General features: G+C 28.6%; 1 protein-coding gene and 1 non-coding gene across 4 annotated transcripts in view; both read left to right on the forward strand.

The window, feature by feature from the left end:
• The window catches only part of LOC107441065 (uncharacterized), an 87148-nt gene extending 61715 nt beyond the window's left edge, over nucleotides 1-25433 (forward strand). For 2 of the 3 annotated variants that reach the window (XM_071183089.1, XM_071183093.1), the window contains exons 3-4: nucleotides 19342-19503; nucleotides 23267-25433. In XM_071183089.1, the coding sequence (XP_071039190.1) occupies nucleotides 19380-19503; nucleotides 23267-23877 (735 nt within the window). In that variant the 5' untranslated portion in view covers nucleotides 19342-19379 and the 3' untranslated portion in view covers nucleotides 23878-25433. Of the gene's footprint in view, nucleotides 1-17983; nucleotides 18071-19341; nucleotides 19504-23266 lie in introns of those variants that run through there. The other variant, XM_016054206.3, reaches the window with a different exon arrangement.
• On the forward strand, nucleotides 11469-11541 carry TRNAF-GAA (transfer RNA phenylalanine (anticodon GAA)). The gene has a single exon. It is a non-coding gene; the product is annotated as a tRNA-Phe (tRNA).
• Nucleotides 25434-27199: the final 1766 nt, after the last annotated feature.

Below are 27199 nucleotides of genomic sequence, written 5' to 3' on the forward strand. Positions count from 1 at the left end.
TTTGCTTGAACATTCGGTTTATAGAATTGTGATAAATATTTTGTTTTGAATTGTAGTGCAATAAAAACTATATTGTGTTGTAATGTAAAATAACAATTAAATGAGTTTCAGTTAGTCTGAATTTATGATAATTATAAAGCAATTTGAGTACTAATTTGAACCATGTAAAGGTTTGAAAAATTTTTAGCATTAATTGCTATTTCTGTGTTATTATAAGTACTTAACATTGCAATCTTTGCATGTTTGTTTAATTTTTGCAAAAATTATTAACGTTCTTTCAAAATAACCAATATGCTATATGGTATTCCAACATATAATGTCGCCTTCTAATTTATAATATGTTATTTTATTGTTTAATTTATAATGTGTGTTTAATAACCGATTGATTTTGATTTTTGTAATGAAAACATTATTTATGTATTTTACCATTAATGTATGAAATACACTCACTCTAGATTACGGTCATGGCCGGCAATTCCTGTCAGACAGTCACTGGCCGTAAAAATAAGTTTATGCTTTCAAAGCTATCAAGACCAAAATAAATAAATAAATTGCAGGTCTGCCTGTAGATTTCTTTTCTTATACTTTATGGCCATAAATTAACGTTATGCTCGTAAAAAGTTATCGTCAGTTTAGCCCTTGACGTCCATCTGTCAAGAAATGCGAGATTTGCGCGTTTGTTGTTCGTGGTCGCCAATGTAGCGCAAGAGACCGATTGACATCGGTCGGGTTCGAACCTGCTATCTTTGTGTTCTGTTCGTAGCCAGATGATGCATCGACCATAGAAAAGGATCTGATCCCCAGAATTGAGTTAGCTTTATATCATGATCGTATAAATTAACAATTAACTCTACTTATTTTTCTGAAGTTTGTTACAATTACGGTTTCTGGGCTTTTTTCTCAAAGAAAGAAGTTGTCCGTATAATTTAACGGCAACTTGAAACTTTCGAATTTTACGAAAAAATCTTAGAGTGTAAAAGCGACCTTCAAAGTCTAAAAAGATATTATACACTGCCTAATAATTCCTTTGACTAACGTATGAAAAACTTAAAGGCATTCTATACAATGACTTTTGAACTTTATTTTCAATTTCTATACAACCCTTTTGTAACATTTTCTTCAGCTTTTATAAAGTTTTTTTAATTTGCAATATTACATTTTATTTACTTGGCAAAGTTTATAATAACTCCCATATTTTATGCTTTTCCTAAAAAGGCTAGACATTTTATCAACATTATAACCTACAGATGATAATTTTTAAAATATTTAAATAGAAGAATGAAGATTTTTCATTGTATTATCATTAATCATTGTGTTATACCTAGTCTAGTTATGAATTTGTTTTTCTTGTATATAAAGCTAAAAATGAATTAAATAATCATGGTTTACTTCGAAACGAAAACTTAAAAGAACTGCTGAAAATGGTTATAAGGGAAACATATTTCGTTATTTAAAATTTTTTTCATTTTATTTCGATTTGAAAAGCAAGATATTAAAATACTAATGGAATGTTTTATAAATGCTTGTTCTTTTTACAATTTGATCATTATATTGCTATATATTGCTATTGGAAATATTATATTTTATTTTAAAAAATGCCATTACTATTTCTTTGACATTTTACTTAAAATAATTTCCCAAAGGTAACCGAAATATTAAATAAGCTATGAATTATAGGTTGGACCTAAAAATAATTGGTTGGACCTAAATTCTAAATAAAATTTCAAAACTCGTCACTGGTAATAAAAACCTCGCAAAGAAACTCGCTGAAAAAATCTCGCAGAACCCTTTTAACTCTTTCACGGAATCCTTGGGTTCCGCGGTACACCATTTGGGAGCTGCTATTTTAGAGCATTCGAAAATTCAAATAAAGTGAAAAATCATATTAGAAAGTGCTAAGTGTGTCACATGCATTCTTTATCTTTAATAAGAATCTCAATTGCTCTAAAGGGGTAGTGTCCGCCCCTTTTCGTTTATCAAGATCATCGGTTTTTGGAATAGAAATAATTATTAATCAACTCGTAAACACGAATCGTGATTTCCTTTCACCCTCGTGGTCAGGCAAGTTTTTAAAGGAAAAAATGTATCATACATTTAGGATAAAAATTTGCCATGATTAATGGGTAAAATTTCATTATTTAGCAGAAAGTTATTATGTTAAAGAAAAGTGATTACGAAAGATTGTTCGATATATTTTACAAGGTATTTATTACGAAGGCTTGAAACTATTCGCACGATATTATTTTTAAAAAAATATTACATGATATTGTATGTTTCCTAAATTGTATTTTACTATTTTGTACGTTTAAGAAGATAAATAAATATAAAATAGATTTCAAAATAACGAAATCAAAAAACTTTTACGTTTACAAACTTAAAAATTTAACTTTTGGAGTTTTTATTTTCTAGAATAATTTAACCGAATTCATTTTCAGTTTTGATTTTTTCATTTAGTAACCTATAGTTTAAAGTAGTAAATAAATATAAAAAATTGTTTTTACGTTTTAGAGGAATTGGTTTTATAATTGTATGTAAAACTTTTTAAATTCGCTTCATTAGTTAAGGGTTTTAGTATCAAGCAAAATCTGACAATCGCAAATCACTCCTAATGAGCCTTAAATTATAAAATGTTAGAATTTATTTTAATATTTCATAGAACTTTTTAAGACAAATTATATTTCATAACCGACGTTGAGCAGCCTACCCAATTCTGTATTTACGATTTATCAATGTTCCGTAGCTTTGTAATTTTGAATTCAACCCGGATGACAAGGGAACTCCTCAATAAAGCATTGGGACAAACTAGCCTTCGTGGATAGCTTTTTGATGGAACTTATCAACATTTGCGTTACATGGAGACTGAAACAGCGAAAAACTCCTACGGTAAATCCTTCGTCTAGGGCAGGGATGGCGAACCAATGGCACGCGTGCCACTTATGGCACGNCAGTTTTGATTTTTTCATTTAGTAACCTATAGTTTAAAGTAGTAAATAAATATAAAAAATTGTTTTTACGTTTTAGAGGAATTGGTTTTATAATTGTATGTAAAACTTTTTAAATTCGCTTCATTAGTTTAAGGGTTTTAGTATCAAGCAAAATCTGACACTCGCAAATCACTCCTAATGAGCCTTAATTTATACAATGTTAGCACTTATTTTAATATTTCATAGAACTTTTTAAGACAAATTTTATTTCATAACCGACGTTGAACAATCTACTCAATTCTGTGTTTACGATTTATTAATGTTCAATTCCGTAGCTTTGTAATTTTGAACTCAACCCGGATGACAAGGGAACTCCTCGATTAAGCATTGGGACAAACTAGCCTTCGTGGATAGCTTTTTGATGGAACTAATCAAAATTTGCGTTACATGGAGACTGAAACAGCGAAAAACACCCACGGTAAATCCTCCGGCTAGGGGATTCAAACCCATGATTCGTTTGACAGTCATGATATTTTATGTTTATCGATCAGTCATCGCTGGATTCGAACCCGGGTTACTTCATTGGGAGGTGAACGCTCTATCCCCTGAGCCTCCGTGGCTCTTTTAATACAAACTGTTAAGGATATAGTATCAAATCCGCCTGCTGGTTAGCTTCCCTTAACAAGCGAGGAAGACTGAAATTCTGCATTCTTGGCCCCGGGCCTAACTTAATCAAAGTCGGAATGTCAAGAATGATGATGCTAAGAGTCTAAATCTGTAGGGAAAAAAAGTATGTCTATTCTTAAGCTATTCTAGGACGTTTCTGTGTCAGATTTCGTAAATTAAATGAATTACTACATTTAACTATACGTGTCCTTCGAATCCATTAAGATTCGATTTTTTTCAATTTCGTATGCAGAAACCCGATGATTAGATTCAGAGACGATTCACAGATCTTGTGGCAGTTGGTTCACAACATCTTGAAAAGTCTAATAAAAAACAACAACAATAATAAAAAAAAACATTGTATCGATATAGAATATGATAACTTACGACGAAGGGACTTATAAGATGAAGGAAACTAGAATTAGATAAATACTTTCATACAGTTATAGCCCCAGCTATTTTCCAATTCAACGGTCTTTAACGACCCGCTCTCCAGTTTGGCATTCTCTTAAATAAAAAAACTTGGTTCTTGGCTTTTTTTTCTTTTTCATTTTTCAGTTCAGGTAACAAAGTTTTAGAGAGATAAAATCTTGCATTGTAATTGGAACCAACTATAGCTTAGAGGAAAATCGCCAAAAAGAGAGATAGTCGTTAAAGATTGTTGGATTGTAAATTAGCGCCCCAGTAGCAGAATACTCCATCATGGCAGCAGGAGCTGCAGATTATTACAGCATCTGCAGATTATTTTCCATCTAATTTCATTTTTAAAAAGTAAACAAACAAATGGGATTGAAATTGCTCAAACTTTTTTTTAAAAAGATCTCTAAATTTACTGCTGAAATTAAAGTAGCTGAATTGAGAGAACACCACATAAAAAAAAAGTAAAGATTTTTTTTTCCTATGACTTGATTACAGGTTTAACTGTCGAGTGATTTATGCCCTTTTTCTTTAGTATTGTATACAATTCAACTTCAACGTAAACAATATAAAAGCTTTATGCTTAGTTTTTAAAGCAAGTTTTACTACATGTATGTAGTAAAACTTGATTGTAAGCTGACTTTTACAATAATAATCTTTCACTGTATATATATATATATATATCTTAAATTATAAAATGTATTTAAAGAAAAATATCTACCTTAATCAGGGGTGATNAAATCCGAGAGAAAGTAATTCTTTTTATTTCTGCAGGGAAAAATAGTCAACTGAACTGCCTGTTACTCATAAATACTATGCTTTTGTTCATATATATATATATATATATATAGGGGCTTTGATGACTAAGCATCGGCTATTGACATCATGATACGATATTTTTTCTCTTTTTTTTAAAAATCTTTTCTAACAAAGTTTCTTGAGGCGATCCACCTATATTCTAGTTTAAAAAAGGAACAGAGTTTAACGCTTTATCAGTCTAAAATCTTCAGAAAGAATAATCACGTTATGACTCAATCCTTTCTTCAAGATTTATTTCATAGACTCAAAACGTATGAGACAGAGAAGAGGTAAACTAAGAGGAGGCAAATAAAGGTTTCGCTTTTAGTTTTTTTAATGGGAGTAAAAAAAAAAATTCTGAGGATGAATCATTTCTCAACAACTTGCATTTTTCAAGGTGTGTGATGGGACAGATGGACTTAACTAGAGCGATTTAAATGGTGACTTATCCTATGTGGGATGAAAAATGCACACATCCCACATTTCTTTTCAAATCTTCAATTTATTGTTTTTGTCTCATAAGGTCGCTCAATTGTTTATTTATTTTTGAATAAATTGCGGAACATTCATTAAATTGTATTTCCATCAGACGTATTTAATCACTGGGAGACGGATTTGAAACTAATCATTATCATCCCTCAAATGATTTTTTTTCCCTTCTTCTTTTCTTTTTGCTAGTTGCGTTTTAAAAGTGACGTATTAATTTTTATTTTACATCAATTTAGGAAAAGTAAATTCATATTGGCGAACAATTGAATAAGTTTTACTTTTACCTTCAAAACGAAGAACAATACAAATGAATATGTTTCGTATAATAGTAATGATTACTCAATTGACTTTTTTTCTGCTTTATAATTACGTTCTTTGGTACCTATCTAACGTTTTCTTATTTATTTAATTCTTTGCCATCATTTTAGAATTAAAATTCACTCTTAGAGATAATTCATGACTCATTTTTTTTCTAGAAGACCCACAATTTGTTAAATATTATGAAGATTACATCGTTTTAGATTTTTTTTTTCTTTTTAAAATAAAGGAATGGTTTTGAAAATTATTTTATATTGTTTATGAACTCAGTCTATATTTCCAACACTTCAGTTTTTGCATAATTCAACAAAGCTACGAAATTAGAAAAAAAAGAATTAATAATTGCTTAAATTTTTTAACCCTTGAGATCGTATTAGTTTTATGGATGGAAATATATTTTTATTGGATGAATATGATATGCAGGAAAATAAAGAAAAACTATTTTCTTTTTAAGAAGTAAAAACATTATTACATCTAAACATAGTTTAAAAATTATATTTTGAACTTATGTTTACAGAGAATATCGCCTTCAATGAACATTATTGTTCAGTGCTAAAAGATATGTATGTTTTTTGTTGTTGTGGTGGCTGAGAGCAGACGCGCGATTGGAGCGGTAAAAAAGCTTTGACGACTGAGAGTATAAATACGATTGGAACGAGAAAAAAAAGCTTTGACGACTGAGAGTATAAATACGATTGGAACGGAAGAAAAAGTTTTGGTGACTGAGAGTATAAATACGATTGGAACGGTGAAAGAGCCTTGGTAGCTGAGCAGACAGACCAATGATAAGAACAGTAAAAAACCTGGCTAAGAGTAGATACACGATGGCAAAGAGATTAAAGTAAAATAGATGCATTTTCACCAAGAAGCTATTATTTTGCTTTGCTTTTATCATAAACTCCCCAAAACCTTATTTCTCTTTTCTTCTTCTTTTTTTTAATTTTACCTAAGAAATTTCTATGCGCTTTAAATTATTAATGTGCACTAGTTAAATTACTGTCCCACAACCTAATTTAGCTAATTAACTGCTTTATTGCCCCTCTAAAATAAATTCACTTTAATTGCATGTTACTTATTTTATTTTAAATTCCTTTACTGAAACTAGCAATTTCTTTTCAAATTCTGCAAGCACTTTTATTTTGATGAGATCAATAATTTTAACTAATTTTATGAATCGGTTGGAGCAAAATAATGATAAGTCACACTTTTTAATTGTTCAAGAGACGAATTTTTACGAATTTTTGGTCAATATTCCCATATTGGCCAAAAGGTGTTTCTGTGCATTGGGCTGTTAGTAAGAGGAAATATCGGTATCTTGTTAAGAACACCTAACTAAAAACAATATTAAGGAAAAGTTTGCTGTAAAGGACAAATTTTTTGAAAAATGGCGGCTTTCGATGCCACACCCCAAGCCTTTTAATTGTATAAAAAGGTTTTTTTCAATTTAAAAAAAAAATTCACTTCCTAAATTGCAAAATTTAAACATGATTTTCCCTTAATCGTCATATGATAAAGAAAAACGGTGAAAAGAGAAAAGAAGAAACCGAATTTTATTTTTGATTCACGCAAAAGAAAAATATCTTCTAACATTTCTACATGCACATCCAATCGATTTTTTTTCCATAAAAAGCAATTTCGACTTTGACCCTACTGACACAGTATCGATTAATCGATCAAACGCAATCATTCGAACACGTAGAAATTGCCAAACCACATCTACCTGTACTATCACAAATATAACTAGGAAGTCCTCATTTCCGTAACCCTTTAAGTAATTTCGGAGGAAATGTACCCCAGCCGAGTGACACAAATAAGTCCTTGACGGAGAATGAAACGACAAATAAACAGTCACTACCGTATCCCTTGACAACGCAAGTAAATAAAAAGGTAAATAGACAAAGAATAAAAAAACTAAAACGGTACACTATGATTCTCATAACCTTGGCATGTTTTTTTAGTAATTTTGTCCACGCTTAGCATTTATGAACGTGTTCGAAAAAAACTCGAGGGTTACTAACAGCGAAAAATGGGGTCAAAAGGCGAAGAATTGAACACCGCCGGGTGAAATTGTTCTATTACTACCTCTTTTTTTTTTTTTTTTTTTTTAAGAATTTGAAAAGCGGCGATGATTTCTTAAGATTTTTATTTTCTTTCAAGAATTAACCTATATTTTTAGAAGGACAATGCAAGCATGAATGCAAATTTGTTTTTAATTTGTCAGTTTTAGAGAATAAGCGTTTTACATGTCTGATTATCCTTTTGTTAAATTGAAGATTCAACTATTAAAAGAAATCTATTAAATGAGAAAGAATAAGTTTATCATTGGCGTATGAGTGAATCTATATAATCATTGGAATAAGTAATTAATAAATTAAGCAATGTTCTAGATTACTTTTAGTTTTGCAAACGTGAAAGTGTTAAAGGTATTACAAATTCCAATTTTGCAAGCTCTCACGGTAATAAAAAAATAATTTTATTTAATTTAGGTAAAAATAATTTACGCTTATTTAGGAAGAAGCATTCAAGAACAACAGAAATTCGAATCGCGATCCTTTGAACAATCTCTATAAATTTTTATGTCGTATAATATATTAAAAATCCAAATCGTAACACTTTCCATAACTATTTTTTATAACGAATCAATAAAAAGTCAGGGTTCTTCATTTAATTAATGAAAAGCTATGCTATAAAAAAAACTGAAACCACATTAATAACTTAAAAGCTTATAGTGAAAGAAGGTTATAATTGACTTGACTTTCCAATCAATTTAGGAACACTATCTTTAGAAAATTCATATAACTACTACAGAAAGCTGTCTACAAATATATTTTCTCATTAAAAATCGTCTGATTTAATGACCTGCCAGAACAAAAGTTCTATAACCAACAAGTCAAGAACAAATTTTTAAACTCAAAATGTCGCGTATATATTTTTTTCTTTCTTTGTGATTGTTTATTACAACCCTTCACTAAGATCTTTAATTTAAACTTTTAAATTTTTAATGAAATTAGATAAAAAATTAAAAGTTATCAAGAAAAAACTTTATTTTGAGATACGTTCTTTCAAAGTTTAGGAAGGTCTGTATTCAATCCATACAAGAAAGGGAATAAAAAGAAGGGGGGGGGGAGGGTATTCTCTCATTTATAAGAGTTTAAGCCGGTATTGTTCTTAAAATGTACCTCATATAGGCACAGAAAAGAAAGAATAAAACGAGGTTAATCTATAAAATTAAAATAAAGTAATTACATTAAAAAATAATAAATTCCAAAAAAATTTTATATATAAAAAAAGAAAAAACATTTATCGGATTTTGTATATTAAATAAAAAATAAAAAAACAAAAAAATTTATTGAAAGTTTTGTGAAGGTTAAACTTTTGAAGGTGTAAAATCACTCGATGAATAAAGGTCTCGCTGTGTTAGATTGGGAAAAAATAGCATTTTAAAACTTTCATTTTTTGAAATAGGAGTCAAGCCCTCCGCTCTTTGACCCCGGAAATGATTACACAGCACATTTCCCAATCAATTCTCTCCTTTTTTTCGCTCTAGTCTTAAATAAAACTTTCATACATTATTTTAAATTTGTTAATGGCAATAGCTCTCGCTAGCTCCAGGAACGCTGTTCTTTTCAAAACATTTCGTGAACTTGCTCATTTCACCTCTAGTCCCGCAGTAAAATAAAATATAGATAGTTTGGCAAAAAAAAATATAAAAAATAAAAATAAAAAAAAAAATAAAAATTCAAGATTGGAGTGGGTTAATATTCGTTTTTTAAAAAACACAAATTCCAAAACAAATAGGATATTTCTAGAAATGATGCGTGTTACTCATTTTTAGACAAACGTGACTGCAAAAGAAATTATAATTCTGATACTTTTTTTTTCTAAATTATACTATGCAGCAAAAAGAAAAGATCTAAAACTTTCATTTAAAATAACTCAAACCTTCTTTCTACATCTTCTTACTGATCAATAAACATACGAGTACATAAAAAATCCATGTACAGTGAGCAAAAGAAAAAAAAAAAGCATTTAAATTATCTTGAAGAATTCTTGATCTAATGATTGGATTTTCATGTACTGGGACTCCATCTTAATGGTTCGAGAGGAGAACCACAACTATGCTGATTGGTGTAGACGATATTTAAAATTGCGAAATCAGACACAGAAACTTACTTTCTCTGAATAAATATGGACTTTTTCCGATGGATTAGATTATGATTCCTATCCCCCAAAATATAGGAGGATGTAGCAATCTGGAAAGTCAGGAGAGCGGTTGAAAATTTGGATCTCTAAATTTTACTTTTTGCGTATTTAGCTAAATCTCGAGAACTTTTTAAGCGAATTGAAAAATGTTTGCATCCAATTATAAAATTCGCTTATTCGAAGATAATTTCATGCAAAAAATAATTTATAATAATTATTTATTATTTTATTTAATAATTGTCTAAAAAATTTGAATTCTAAGGTATTTACATTTTTACATCATTTTAAAGAATGTTAATTTATATAGCAAAATACAAAATTAAACTGAAATCGGTCTAATAGTTCCTCAGAAATCGAATTTTAAAAAAATTATCTATTTTAACAGTAAGTTTGTAATGTATCATGTACAGTACAGTACCATAATGTATTCAAGTACAGTAAGTACATAAGTTCCTCTTTAAGTAATACATCTGCAGAGCGATTTAGCGTACACGGGGCTCTAGGTCATTCAAAATTTTGGGGCCCTTAGATTAAATTTTTTTTCTCGTATATTTTTTATTTATTCAAATATAAAAGTATTTATATATCTTTTCATTTAAAAAATTAAAATAAATAATAATAAATTGAATTTTAATAAATAATAAATAAATATGATTAACATTATATAAAAAAAAAATTATCGTATTTTATTAATATATATTTGAAATTGATTTTTTTTTTAAAAAAATCATTATTTTTCTTTATTTTTTAAAATTTATTTTCAAAAAATCCATTTTAGGGGGGGCCCTAATCATTGGGGGCCCCAGGCCGTGGCCTAGTCTGGCCTGATGGGTAATCCGCCACTGTACATATGTTCAATATTCAGATGTATTAGAAAAACTAATCAACATCAATAATAAAAATTATTAATTACAATTAAAAATAATAAAAATAATATTAATTGGTTTCAAAAAAACTTATTTTACTTTACAATAAAAAAAATTATGGAAATTTTTGGAAATCAGGCATATTTTTTTTCCTTTTATCATTTACCTTAAAGAGCAATGAGACGCAATGAAGAGAATTTGTTTTATATGTTTATAGTTTTTAATTTTTATATCTCATGGTAATGTTAAGTAATGCATTTCTCATTTAATCATTAATGATTAAACGTATTCATAAAACAATAAATGGAGCAGGAAAAAGAATTATAGACAGATTTTAGATTAATTGAAAATGATTTATAAAATTTTAGTAAATGAAATCTGTGAGCAAAAAGCTAAAGTTAGTTTTTTAAAACATGTTTATTTAAAAAAAATAAAAATAAAATGAAACCCTCGTAATATGTGCACTTCCTGTTTTTTTTTAAAAAGAAAATTAAATAAAAAAAAATATTAATTATCTCTAATGTATGTAATTAATATTCCTCTAAAAATATAATTATTATTTTTCTACGAAAAAATATTCTCATAATGTTAAAATAAAAGAAATTAAAAATTGTATTAATTTACTGTTATGTGCATAAAAAATATTTGAATTTTATTTAAATGTATTTTATACCCATCTCTGAATTTATTTCAATATACATATATAAATACATTTCTAATATTAAATTATTAAAAAAAAATTAAATATTGAATATAACTTCATATTATATAATCAAGATTTGTATGTGCCGAAATAGCTCAGTTGGGAGAGCGTTAGACTGAAGATCTAAAGGTCCCTGGTTCGATCCCGGGTTTCGGCATCGGTAGCACTTTTTTTTATAATGGAAGAAATAAGCTTTTATTTATTTTTTTAAAGATATATCTCATTTAAACTAAATTTTCTGTATGTAACGTTTGTGTCAAAATATTATCACAATTCATATTAAATGAAACAATAGAACAAACATAGGCATTTTTGATTAAGTAAATCTTTGGCATTTTCGTTTGGAAGAACACATAAGAAATAATAAGAAAAAATTCTCAATCAAATAGTTTGTGTTTCACTTTAAATAGCCCGGGTATTATGTACGCTGTTATTTAATGGAAAAATAGAATTTAATAAAAATATATAAACCTTATTAAATGCTTACAAAAGGAATTTTTTGAAAAAAAAATTATTAATTGAAAACGTTACAATAAAAATTCAGTTCAAACTTTAGACATCTATTGAAAGCAAAACACAGTAATGAATTCCATGAGTAATTTTTTTTCTTCTTTCTTTTTGGAAACAATCGTGTTGTTCTTTCCTCAAATCTGAAAAATCCTAAAATTATGATAATGCTGCCATCTCTTGTACTGCATTGTAGCAATTGAATATTATCAAAAAATCAATACAATGTATCCTAAAATATAATTCTTATACTTTGAAAAAGGTAAAAATTTCACGAAAAAATTAACTGTTTTGAAGCACTGCAGCACTTTTGCTGTAAAATTCTAATTTTTATTACTTAAAAATAATTTTACAGTTAGTTTAAATTACATTTATGGTAAAGCTTTGGTTTTATTTTACGATTTATATTCTAGTGGCGTCATCTGTTAACATCAGACAGAACAACAACAATTCTAAAGTGGTTTGTCTTACAAGGGAAAATGTAAATTTCCAGTATTACAATTAAAAAGTGTTTTATTTTTAAAAGTTAAGTGATATTAGCGCAAGAAGAATGAGAAAAAACTTGCAATTGTGGAGTGGTGTTTAATTATTTCAATCACCTTCTTTGTTTCTTTCAGTTTCATCGGGCTAAAGACTAAAAGTTTTATTAATAATTTTAAAAATAGTTAGGAGATTAAAAATACAGACGTATGCGTTATTGCAATAAGAAGTTAAGAAGGATTATATATATTTCTTTTTTGAAAGGAAAAAGCTTTTTTTTTTTAATTTTTACTTCTAATCTTCGCAAGACGTGAAAAAAATAATATTAATAATAATAAATAAAAAAAAGATTCTTAGGCAAAATTATTTAGGTAAGCAAGAAAAATAACGTATAAAGTTTTTTACTGCTTGGAAATGTCAATTACAAAAAATCAGGAAATCTGTAAAAAACAGAGATGCCTAGAAGAATTTAGCTTTTCTCAAAAAATTCATTCGATTTACAATTTATTTTAATATAAAATCAAAATGTGAACTCAATAAATATGAACTCAATTTATTTAATTTTTTTTTCGATAAATAGAAGAATATTAAAAGTATATTTCAGAGAACATTTAGATATTTATATGTTTTTATTATTTTTTAATAATATTAAAATACGTTCAACAGTATGATCGAAAGCGTGTGCAGTTTTTGGCAACATTTCTTCATTTTATTTTAAAATTTCAATTCTCAAAGATTTTGAGCTCAAATGTAACAATTATAAGATTGATTTAATTTATTTTAAAATTTTTACTAATAATTTTAATTGATTAGGTTAAAGAAAATTAACTCGTAGGCGAAATATAGTTTTGATTTTAAAGAATAAATTGCTTATATAAAATTCTTCCATACAGTCTAATTCATCAATCATGGACCTATCACCCTTCGAAAGTTTTGATCCTGAGATTTCAAAATTTGTTAACGACTCGAAACATAATATTTTTCAGTTCAGTTGCAGTGCAAAAAAATTCTATTTCTCCACACTGTGTTAAGAGAGTGTTAAATTCGAAATACTTTCCCAGCATAATTAAGTAAAATAATACACTTTAAAATACAGAAGAATACTTACTAAATTGCTAAATACAACGATTAAATAATTGTATATGAAACACAAGATTATAGTTTTTACATTTTGATAAATATTTAACTCAACGACAGAAATTGTTCGTTAATTTTTTTTCCTCATTTATTTTATTAAAGAATCCTGTTCCTTTTCTTCTTCTTTTTTTTCTTTTTTTCCCGGTTTCTCGAAATTATCGCAGCTGAGGGAATCTTAAGCAATGTCTACGCAGTTAGTTGATGCAGTATCCTAATTGTATCAAAATAATGACCAAACACACACGATTCAAAGCTGATTGATCTCCAGATCGCACGCCAATCAAATAATCAAGAAGTAAAATCTGTCAGGGTTCTCGAAGTTTATACAATCAACAAACAGTCTTTAATAACAATAACCAAGCTAAGTTCTGTTCTCAAATCAGTTCAGGTTATGAGGTTCAAAGCACATCAACTTTTCGTTCATCCAATTGATACATGAGGTTTTTTTTGAGACGTAAACTGTATCAGTAACATAGCATATGAAATCATAACACTTGTTGCCGTCAGAATCAATCCTCTTCTTAAGCTAAACATCTTCCAAGCAGTGAAAGCTGGTGGACAATTTCCTATGCCTTGCAACAAAAGAGATAGCTTTTGGAAATCTTTAGTATTGTCCACGCGTAGACTTTTTAAGTTGTTGACAATATTTCCAATCTCATTTGTGACTGCTGAACTCATTAAAGTTATAATCAGAAATATACTGATGTTTTTAAGGGAAACCAGGGCTTCCATCGACACAGAAATAGGGTGAGTCAAAATTCCTCCTCCTCCAATTATCTGAGTCACAACACAAAGCTGATTGGTCATCAGGCCTCCATAGATGAAAAAAGTGCAAGCTGACACTAAGTTTTCAATCTCAAATAGCACTTTTATCGTTTTGTTATATAGAACAACATATGTCTCAATGTCTGCTTGGTGTCTTCGTTGATCTTCAATTATCTGTTTGCTCAATTTTTTGATGGATCTTTTGAAGGTTAAGTATATGGAGCACAAAAATATGCACATAGCGATCGGAGTATAGTGATGATAAAATATAGACACCAATGCCAAAATTACAGGGATCTGGGTAAAAAGAGATCCATTGTCTTGAAAACCAAACAAAAATGTTTTCAAGTATTTATCCTTAACCCCAGCTACTCTCAAATGCTCCATTGATATGTAATACAGTATAATAGCAACCAAAAGACATAAACCACAAAGTAAGAACAAAATGTTCTTTATGGGTTTGTACTTTTCACTGGTGACGCAATAATGGTACTCTTCCATTAATTGAAAAACTGGGTACAGTTTGTGTCGATTCAAGTAAATGGTAAATCGTATAATTCCAAGAAGGATATTAAAAAAACTTAGAGTGAAACTTGCCTGTAGAGCACGAGTTAGTTTCACAGCTGCCAGCGTACTGACGAGAATTATATACAGCCAGATGACGTGAATGATATATTCAATAATTTTGATAAAGTAGTGCCAACAGGGTGGATTATTTTTGTTGACTGGTGTGGCTGATGTGAATATTCCCAATAGTATAAGCAGATGAACACTTGGAGACAAATCTTTCGATACTTCGTCTTTATTTTTCATTTCATTCTTTTGTTTATGCTGTAATGTGATAATAAATGGCTGAAATTTACCGTGAGAGTTCTTCACATTTTCGAGATTATTATCACCCATTTAACGAAACTTATTGTAAGTATCTGTAAAATTTAACAGCCGGACGTGGAATAAAAATATTTAAGTTAAAGCCTTCTTGGGATGGTTAGTTATTCAAATAAAATATTTTGAAATCATAAAACTCAGAAGTAACCGAACTACAAGTTCATTCTATGGAATTTAACAAGTTCTCTAGATTATTATTACCTACTTAAGCTTTATAAAAGTCTTTATATTTTACAACTTAGTCTTTGATGAAAAAAATTTCAGTTAAACTGGTGGTTGTATGGAATATTATTCCAATAAATATTTTCAAATCTATTAAATCAGAAGTAAGAGTTCAATAGTTCATTTCACAGAATTCAAGCTAACATGGATATGTCTGCCCATTAGCGTACAAGAATTAACTAGTTCTATCGTTCTTAAAGGAATAGATGAAAATGAATTAGGTAAGAATAAATTGTCAACCTGTACATTTATTCACCGTTTTGTAAATGAATAGACAAAAAAATGAGTACAACAAAATTAATTTGATAATGGATGTAAACAATACGTTCTCTGAATCAACCATCTTTAATGGTATAACAATAACGCCCTGTCGTAGTTGTCATCTGCAAACTAAAAAGCAATTTTGGATCGGAAATTGATATCTTAGAGCATTAAGGGTAAATGTAATATATAAAAGATTGGTTGACTTAGCTGCTTTTGATCTTTAAAAATAAATTAAGGCTAATTAATAGTTATAATAAAGACAACTAAGGATTTAAAAGTAATGTTTATGCATTTTGAAGATGTAGTCAATTTATATTTGTACTTGAATTTTTAATAGAAATTAAGACACAAATGCATAGAAAACTTTGAAACAAAGATGCTTTAGATTAAAAAAAAAAAAAAACAGCTTTCGAAAAATTTATGCATTGAATATTAAGATAATTATTCTTAAGGCAATCGATATGTTTTCAATAATTTATGTGTATGTTTTGACTCACGAGTTTTACAAAAAATTAAATCAATCTGATGTAATAAAAATTTAAATTTTGTACCATTTAATCAGTATTGATTATTTTTAATTTACTCAAGAAGTATTTAACTTTATTCAGTTTCCTCAACCAAATATATTTTCATCTTAAATATTTTATTTTGTTTGTTTGTTAGTTTTACTTTCTCATTCCTTTCTTTTATGTTAAATATGCCTTTTCGCATAACACCTACTCCATATTAGATAGGATTGTGTTGACAATTCGATTTACTGAAAATTTTATTAACATCCATATCAATATTGTGATTTTCGTTGCATAGGGACCATTCAAGTATTACGTTGGCATATTTTTGGCAATTTTGGGATCCACCAACCCCTCATTAGCAAAAATAAATAAATCACAAACCCCTTCTATGCTTACTTAAGGAAAGGTGCCACCCCTCCTCGTGGCACCTCCTCCCACTTTAATTTTGACTTTTACTGTGGTTTTTAAGTTTTGAGTTTTAATATAAATAAAAAAAAGCTACTTTGCAACAAACAAAGTTTACGTTTGGATTCATTTAATAAAATTTTCAATCGAATATTCTCTGGGAATCTTGTTTTTTCTTTTCTTTTCTTTTCTTTTTTTTTTTTTTTTTTTTTTTNTTTTTTTTTTTTTTTTTTTTTTTTTTTTTTTTTTTTTTTTTTTTTTTTGTTCAAAACTTGTTAAACTCTGAAATTCCTTGAAAAAAATAATTTTTTTTCTCAAACTTTTCTTTCTCCGAATTCAACTTTATTCCATTTTTGAAATTTTTCTATTAATGTACGTTACTTTTTGTAACGGTTTTTATTTTCTTTTTCAATAAAATTTTGAAAATATGGTGATTTTAATGTACGTAAGCATCACTCATACCCCTTCACCCCTTTGTCAGCAAAAATACGCGAATCATTAGGCAAGACAGTCCGAATTCCCATAAATTATCATCGACAAGGTCTTTTTAGTGATTCTCAACTAGTTAATTTATCGGCAGTATTTGAACTTATTGAACAATGTTGCTAAAGCTTAGAATTTATCACATTTTGAATTTTAGACACTATGTTTTGCACTAAAGGTTTCAAAGAGTTGTTACTTTTTATCCATAAAATTTAATTTTTGAATCTCTCTTGGAATAAAAATTTCTGCAAATGTCCCTGAACAATTTGTGCCATAATTCTAGTACCAATAAACGCCCTCTTAGGAATTTTTATTATTCAAAATATTCTTGGAAAAATGTGAATCAATTTCATTGCAGAATTTTCTTTTTTATTCTATAGATAAAATAAATATATTTTTATTCTTAAAATTGCGCCCTCCCCAAAGGAAATTGTTTTTAGCTTTTCTTATTAATTTATTAATTCAAGATCACAATTTTTTTTTAAATTATTTTTTATTTTGGACAAATGTATTTACACATTACAAGATTTTATTTTTTTTACCTAATTCAGCTAACCACTTTTAAATCGACAGTACCAGAAATAATAATTGCACATGAATAATAATTGTAAAACTCCGAAAATTCGCGTTTCGCCCTATTAGCAGATGCTCTCAATATGAAAATTGTATATGTTAAGTCCTTTTAATGCGAATTGGAAATTAAAAATTTTGCAATTCTAATAATTCAGTTAATTTTTGAATTTCTTAAAAATATCTTAAATCTTCTGACCTACATTTTGAATGCGAAACAAAAATATTGCTTTTGAAAGATTACTTCCTAAGTCAATTTCTTCATGGAACAATCCAAACACAGGAAAAATGATTTTGTAATTTCCTGTAAATATGTAATATCCTAATTATTTGACAGTAGGTCTTCGGTGTTACCTCAAGATTTCCGTTTCGAATATGTTGACGTATATAAGCAATTTAATCCAGAGATAAAATTAAACTCAAATATTTTCGTGGGAATATTTTACTGAAGTGGTAAGAATAAAATTGATCTACTTTAATTTATTGTTCAGTTCTGTTTATTTCAGCCAAAAAGCCGTCAAATTAATTGATATTTAAGTTATGCAGTTTAACTAATTTATTAAACATTATAATTTTTCAAAATTGTTATTTCATTTTGTAATTATCATTCTTCAATATCAATTGATTTTAACATTTAAACTTTAAGTTACAAAATTTGAACTCTTGAGTTCAGTTATTTGAATATTCCTGAGATATGAAAATTCGCAAAACTTTTATATTTCAAATTTTATTTCTCAGTAACTGATTAACCGATTTCGTTCCAAATTCAGAATTCGTCAATTAAAACTATTTTGTTTAAGATGATGTTGTAAAGATTTTTCATATTTTCCCCGAATTTCTTTCAATATTCAAATAATCATCTTCAGAGAATTTTAAATGAGCTCATGGGACGATAAATTAGTTACCACCACAAGGTTTTGCTAATACGTCGCATTTAATTTGAGCCACTAGGTAAAGATGTAATTACACAAATCCACCAGATTATGAAATGCTGATTTCAGCTCTTTCTGTGCAGTTACAACCTGGCCCACAAATTTTCTATGGGCTTAAGTCAGGTGATTTTGCAAGCCAATCAAGGAGTAATTGGGTGTGTGAGTGCTCACAAAACCAGACACATATTCTTCTATACCAATGAACTTTGATCATATTATCTTCAATGTAGGTAATAATCAAATATACTCATCAAGAAGATGTAGACTGAAAGGCAACAGTTGATCTTAATGTTAAGATGAACATGTTGGCTCATGTAAGTTCGGGGTCAATCAAAGAGCGGGCTCACTCCATGATAAAAAATTAAAAAAAACTTCCCGAACTATCACAGACTAACCAACAATGGCTTGAACCTTATTTTATGATTTTTTTTTGTGGCACGCTAATTTTTGTCCCGTGAGCATATGTTTCTACTTTTTCAAAATAATATATTTTCCATTCTAATATATTAGAATTTATATTCTAACATGATATATTATATTACTATATTCTATTATAATATATTTTCTGATTATATGTATTCTAAATTAAGAATCAGTTATAAAACGTTAAGAGAGTTTGAAAAAAAAAGTTATTCATTATAAAACAAAATAGCAAATACCGGCAATATTTTTAAACGACGTTCAAAAAATACTGTTTTAAATATCTTTGAACAGATTATTTTAAAACTTTTACTTAATTATTATATTTACTTTTTATTCCTAAATATTTGTTTAAACTACGTGTTTTTACAGGAGATCTATCGGAAGGATTCTGAGGTTTTTGTTTCAGCATGCGGAACAAAGTAGCAACCCTACTTCTTTTAACTGCAGTGATACTTGGTTGCTTTGATTCAGGAAAAGGCTCCTCGAACTCAAATCGGAACTTGCTCGAGGATTATGGATCTGGAGACGTCGGTAAGTAGAATCACGAATACATTTGCTTAAAACTCACAAATGTATGAAGAAAGCATTGGTTAGAGAACCGATTTAGACACTTTGCTTCCTTTTTTTCGGTGGGGAATTTTGTGAAAATGTAAACCTAATATATTTTTAATTCAATCCCTCGTTGGCCTTTATTTATAATATTGTTTGTTCTTGAGAAGGACTAGACTTAAGAACAACTTTCATTGTAAAATATTTCAATGTATCACCATTTATATTTTTTTCTGTCTTTTAAAGTCGTTGAATAATACATAAAATAAAGTAGCAATGACAATTGGCAATCTAAATGGGCTACAGGTGGCGTAGAGCAGAATTCTCTACCTATGGCAACACTTCGCATACTTTTATCATTAGCGGATGGAGAGTCATAATACGTTAGTTTCTGTCGTGATTTTCAAATAGATTAAAATCTTTTAAGTTAGGAAACAATATGTTACAGAAAACTACATTAAACGTAGTTCGAAAAGAAAGCGTCGTGGAAATTTTGAGAAATATTTTTAGCAATTAAACACGAAAAATATTAAGAAAAGGAAAAATATCTTAGTACATTCCTTTACAGCTGAGAAAAGGAGAGGGTAGAAGAAGGGGCAGAGCCAAAGGCATGGAATCGGCCTTCTCCCCAGATGGCGTATTCGAGCTTCGTAATAGCCTGCAATAAGTGGTAACCCCCAGAACAACTTTTAACTTTAATCCGATTTTTACGTGCAGAAAGCTGGTAGTTTATAGTTTGAAGAGCTCAATTAAGATAGATTAAATAACTAGTACAGACTAAAAAATAAGTTACAAAAACATAATCTTTCTCCATTGATCAGCTTACCGTTTTTCCATTCTCAAGATTTGAAAGATGTAATTAGTATTATTACTTTTTAAAGTTTTCGAATGTCTTTTCATAATTTCTTCTGCCCATGCCAAATTATATCTGTATTTTTATTCATTTTTCTTTCTTTTTACGTTGAAAACATTATAATTTGGTTATTTACTGAACAAAAGAATGGCTGAACAAAGATTCTTCGGCTGAAAGTCAGCGTCAACTGAGCGTCAGCCCCTGAGTGAATATTCACTGTTATTGAAATTTTTAATGATAGAATTTGTAGTTCATATGTTGGTCATCAGATGGATGCACTTTAAATTATTTGTCTGCTGTGGGTTTAAAGAATAAGTTTATAGTTTTTTTTCTTTTTTTTTTGTATTTTTTCCAACTATATATGTTTTGAAACTATAAATGTTCTGCTCTGAAACTATAGCAAATTCTTTGTAGTATCCATTTATATGATTGAAAATATTCATAATTTTGCATAATATTCATAGTTAAAACTTTTAACGCCCTGAAGTAAAAATAGCTTATGTAAAATAATTGTAAATAAATTATGATATGTGCACAGTATTATATCAAAATAATAGTACTCTTTTCCCACACTAAATAAAATTAAATTTTTTAAAATAAAATTTATTAAATTATCTCTTAAAATCAAGTACAAAAGTATACATAATTAAATATGTTTAGTTCTTATTTACTTATAGGAAATGTCGGTTTGATTTAAAAGCTAATAATATTTGTAAACAAATGTCGTAAATAAATTTGTTTCTGAATTGTAACACACAAGTTAGTAAATAATTTATAACTCAGTACTTATGAATGAGAAAAGAAATTTCTTTTTGAGATTGCTGGTGATTAAATTTTTTTTTACTGTTTTTTTAAGCTCAAATGAACTTAATCATCATAGTTCTAATAAACATATAAAATATTTGATACATAAAATGAAATTATTTTAAAAAAAAGTGAAAATCATTTTCTTTAAATCACTATCCGTCATTTTATAACAAACTGATATTTATTTTTAACTTTCCGTTTAAAAAAAAATCCTTAAATATGTATAACTTGCTTAAGGACTCATTTACGCGTTCATTTTTTTTAACACTGTAATAGTTTTATTTTTTTAAAAAGCATGTATGTTTATAAAAAAAAAAAGAGCCCCATCGTTCATAGGGAAAAAAATTATTTATATTTTCTGTCATAGTATTGTTTATCACAAAACTTCTGCTAACTCTCAAGCTCAAAGATACCAATTTTTCACGTAGAGCGCTAGCAGAACGTTCACGCCGAGCGAAGGCCAAATTAACCAATTGTCGCCAAATGCACTTCTACTTCACAATCACTCAAAAATGGTCACTTAGAGATCTTTAAAATTTAAAAATTATACAAGCTAAATTAATGCTGTAGAGCAGTGATTCTCAACCACTGTGCCGCGGCACTTTTGTGTGCCGCCATACATTAGAAATNGATCTCGCTACTCACTTTATAGATTTTGTTTTATACTGTTTTTTCATTTTATTTTATGCGCAATAAATGAAACTTATTGTTTTCCCGTCCTTTTGTTTAACCGTCTAAAACTCAATCTGGGCTTTTACTGTGGCAAGAGAAAATAAGACAGGAAAATTTTGTCCATTGATCAGATTGATCTATATTTGCAGCATCGTTTCCCCATTTTAGGAAGTGTTGGAAAGGCTTAGGCAAGAGTATCCCTGCCCCATATGTTCCACATAAGAATCTACAGGGGAAAAAAGGAGATCCTCCACCAGTGATTATTCGTCTATGAGATGATATGGCGGAAGACGAATAAGATTGTTGTCAAGCATCGATGGGGATAGCAGTCAGGAAATGATGAACGAGATCGCATACCAGATGAAGTCCTAGGAACTATGCCAGTGATTCTCAACCACTGTGCCGCGGCACTTTTGTGTGCCGCCAAATTCTTAAAATGTGCCGCCTAATATTAGAAATGATACAAAAAAAAATTATAATATTTTTTTTTATTACGAGTTAAGTCTAAATTAAAGAAAAGTATATATATATTAACCGCATGAACATTTTGTCGGCGATTGTCTTGTCTCTGACAATCTTAAAATAAGTAAAAATAAGAAGGAAGCGTTTAAATTGTCTTTGGCAATAAAAAAAAAATAATGAAATCAGTAGAAAATTTAATGACTATTAAAATTATTAATTAACAAAAGAAAGAAAGCTAAATATTAACTTTCAAAAGGAAATAAAAGCTAATCATTAAAGTAAACTATGCAATTAATAGTTATAAAAGCAAACTAACAAAGGATAACTAACAAAAAATTAAGCTAACAATTTGATAATTCGCAAAAAAAAACTAGTTAACAAGAAATCGCAAAAAAATAACAGTTAATAACTATAGAAAACAAGTTAACAATTAATGAATAGCAAAAAAAATAAATAACTGTTACTAACTTATAAAAAATTAGTCGAAAGAAATAATTAATCTCTTAATAAATGTGCTTTTGTAGTACATATTATTTTATTTCACATTCAAAGTTATTATCACAAACTATTTAACACAGTGTATTATAGGTTAGTAAAGAACTCTTAAACTAATTTTTTTAATTGTGTGCCGTCAAATTTCGAAATCGTTAAAAATGTGCCGTCACAAAAAAAAGGTTGAGAATCACTGCTGTAGAGTTAAATAAGACTTTAACATCTTTAATCAGGAAACTGAATTTTTTTCCACTTTTTTTCCAACAAGCTAAATTAATGCTGTAGAGTTAAATAAGACTTTAACATCTTTAATCAGGAAACTGAATTTTTTTTCACTTTTTTTCCAGAAGGACTTTTAGAGCTTTTTCTTTTAAGTTTGTCAAATAACATTTGTTTTAAGTTATCTTACTTAATGTGATTGCAATTTATTTTTCAATTTTTCTTTTCAACTTTGTTTAGCGACTGAAGGTAATACGTGCCCACCATCCACAACTCAGAAAACAGACAACTTCGTTGATAAGGTGCTTGATGAAGTCAGACCAAAGCTTTCTGATGCAATCAATCTTCCCGAACGAACTGGCAGATTCAAACTTTTCAATGGCACCTTGGAAAATTTAGGGTCCATAACGAGGATAGGTCCATCCTTTACTCGTTGCTCAGATACTACCTTCAGTTTCCTGGTTCCTCTTAGTCTCTCCAATCTTTTTGCAAAATACGCTTGGCAGTTTCATCCTTTTAAACAACTCCCGTTCTTCAATGGGACAATCAGCATAATTGTTAAAGAAGTTCTAGGCAAAGTTTACTATACCAGAGCAAGGAAAGATTTGGAACAATTTTATGACACCAATCCACCAAAAGCTTTTGTGGAGGAAGTGAAAATTTCCAGCTTGAAAGGAATGCATGTTAGCTTTAATGGTCTTGGGCCATTTAATAGTATTGCATCCAGATTTACGAGTAGCGTGGCTAAATATTTTAGCACTGCATTGTCCCATGTTTTGGAAGGTTTCGTGAAGCGCGTTATAAATGAAGAATTGCAAAACGTTGAAAAATATGAAACTTTTTATTTTTAAAATGTCGTACATGGAATCAGTTAGTAGGATAGCATCGTTATCTGTAATTGTATAAAATAATGGATGCAATAAAAAGATAGTTTTATGTCGGATATAAACAAGATAGATATTTTTTTTAAAAAATATTTCCAGAGGGTGCATAGATCTGAGAAGAGTTGATTTTGCAATCAAATGCCTGAGCAATGAATAGTAATCTTAATTCCCAGTAATCGTTTTTAATAAGATAAATAGCATGGGGAAAAATGAAAAAAATCAATTCTTTATTAAACTAATTTAGGCGAACTTTTTTGCGGATGGAGGAAAAATTTCAAGGGAATATGTCTCCTCTGGAAATTTTTAAAAAAACATTCTCTTTTATATTTGATAAACCCTAGATTATTTTATTTTCACCATAAATTACTTTAATATCATTGATATGTTTTTTAATGATGAATATTAACACTTTTTAAAAACTTTTAACTGGAAAGGAACTGATATTTCTTTTCTTAACATATTTAGTAATATTATATGTTCACGTGTACAATGCTCGAAATAAAAAACCCTCTACCATTTTAACTTTTGATCTAACAATCGTATTTTCACGTACCTAGATCTTAAAGATTCAAAAGACTTGAATTAAAAACACTTATTATTAAGCGCAGATGATATTTTAAGTTACAAAATCAGTCACAGAAACGTATTTTGTCTGAATTGACTTACCTTTTTTCGACTGATTTCGATTTTTAATCCTTAAAATATGAGGACTGTCGTAATCTGGTATATATCATCAATCATCAGGAAAGTGGTCGAATGTTAGTTCTTCTTAATATTAATCTTACTTTTTCCGTATTTCGCCATATCTTTGGAACTATTTAAGCAAATCGAAAACTTTTTGCATGGAATTAAGTAAATTTTGATGAGTGAAAATAGAAAATTAGAATGAATTCTGAAATTAGAATGAAGTTCATGAGAATTAAAAAAAATTAAGAATGTGAGATTTTAAAATTTATTACTCAGAAACAATTAGACTGATTTCAATCAAATCTTATGGTCTGTCATGTAAAATTATATAATTTAAGATCGGAGTTAGTACGACAAAATTGGGTTATTGGATCACAAGTTAATAAGGTGTTCCGCGCAGTACATCATTTGTACATAAGTTTCTAAACATATTCTGGGTGCAATGTAATCCTACAATTAGTTTTTGTAATTCTATGGAAATATTTGCGGTTCGTGGACTCTGGATTTTTCAAATTTCTTTGAAAAATGATTGTGAAATTGAAAAATTGCGCTGTCTTACACATTGCGATGATTCTACTACTATTCCATTTCGACAAATAAGTATTCATCTTTGTCAATTTGCTATATAAGAATACATGTTCAGAGGAAATCAAACTTGACTATAGATAAGTTTCAAAACTAACAAATAAATGCCCGGTACCTTGATTTGTCTAAAACCCACAGATATATACATTGCACGTCTAAAGATTTTTCGCATATCTATAGAGCTATGTTAGCTTGCATATGCTTAAAAATTGTACAATTTCTGTGAATAAAATATTTTATTTTTGACTTAATTCTTTTGGTTTGAAAGTTTAATATCATTTAAGGTGTTCCTATTTCAGACGGTAATGGAAAATTGTTCCATATCAGATATTTTTTAATTTGTCCTATTTCAAATGGTGCGTTTTGAGATGATCATAATTGGTTTATGTATTCAATTTGTGTTGGCAGTGTGCATTATTTTCTTTAAAAAATGTTATTAAATTGACCATCAAAGGAAAATAACAAATATTTTTTATGAAACACAAATTTCACTTTAACAGGCTTATTTGGTTATTATTAATAATCGATAGTTATCTTTATTAGAAAACCAGATTAAGGTATATTAGGAAAAATATCAGTGTAGGACAATTTGAAGGAAAACAAAACAATGGCGTAAGGAATACCGGGTTGGAACATTTAACCTTAAAAAAAACATCAGTGCAAGGAATACTTAGCAATGATCTTTACTCATCAGTGTAAAAATTACTGGACTAGTATAAAACAGGAATGTGTATGGCAATGCTACGCACATTCCTGCTTTGTTATTATTCCCACTAATCCCATAATTATTAATACAGAACGACAATTATTAAAAATAACTACGTCGAAAACAATAATTATAATCTGTACGTCACTGATAATGTGTAATACCCGTACTTTCCATTATATAATCTTTAACTTATTGTATGAAAAAAATTACAAAAAAAAAAAAACTTTTCCCAATAACCATAAAATAAAGGAACATTTAAAAGATTGGCGTACAAAATATATTTTGAAATTCATTTTCAAACCAAACTAATTAGAATTTATAAATATGAAATTACCGTTTCTAGCAAGAATACTAACAACAAAAGTATGCAAAGCGTCATCGCAAGTCAGACATTTTTTTTTTGCAGATATATTTTTTAAGCAAAAGAATTATATATAAATTTTTCGAAGTAATTACTAAGTTATAAGTTATCAAAAACTAAAATTTTCAACCTGAATATACGTTGCCAAATTCTATTAATCTCACAGACGAACAGCAATTATGGCATTCTAATGATTAAAACGAAAAGGTGAAAATTAAAAATTTAAATTAAAAGTACGATTGATTTTAGTTATAAATTCCGAAGTCTCTTGCATAACTCTGCACTTTAAAAACATTTTTAAAATGAAAATTGATTTACTGAATGAAATACTTGCATATGACGTAGTGAGGGTATCTCGATCCTGATTGGTAGTTGAAACGTGGCATTTGTTCACGTTAGCAACTGTTCTTTTCATTCTATTTCGAGTAAGCCAAGCCCTTTAAATATCAATTCAAAGTGACACACTCTATATCACGGTTACAATAAAATGCATAAACAAATAATAAATCCAAGTTAAGTAAAAGACGTAGACGAGAAAGAATTATATATCAATAAATTCGATGTGCGATACAGGGCTGTATTTAATTAACTTCATGTTAATTATCAACTTATATGGAGAAATTTATCTCAACTTTAACACGCCATTTTGCTTATAAGTGATCAGCTGGAGCTGACGCGATAGGTCATATGTGGGGGTATATGTGATCTTCTTCTTGAAGTGCAAGTACCCAATTAGAGCTCTAACGAGAAATCTTGTGAAATTTAATCTTTGGCGTGAAAATATCACCTGTATTCCTTTTCGTACATTTGGCAACAAATCTGAAAAAAATATCCAAATTTATATTTTTAATAATATAAATCACAGCTACCAAAGCGAAATATACATTATGTTTATACAAATTGTTTCATAACAGAAAAAAAAGGAAAAGAAAAGCACTATCTGAATC

This window comes from Parasteatoda tepidariorum, chromosome 1 (assembly GCF_043381705.1).
Source record: "Parasteatoda tepidariorum isolate YZ-2023 chromosome 1, CAS_Ptep_4.0, whole genome shotgun sequence".
NCBI lineage: Eukaryota > Metazoa > Arthropoda > Arachnida > Araneae > Theridiidae > Parasteatoda > Parasteatoda tepidariorum.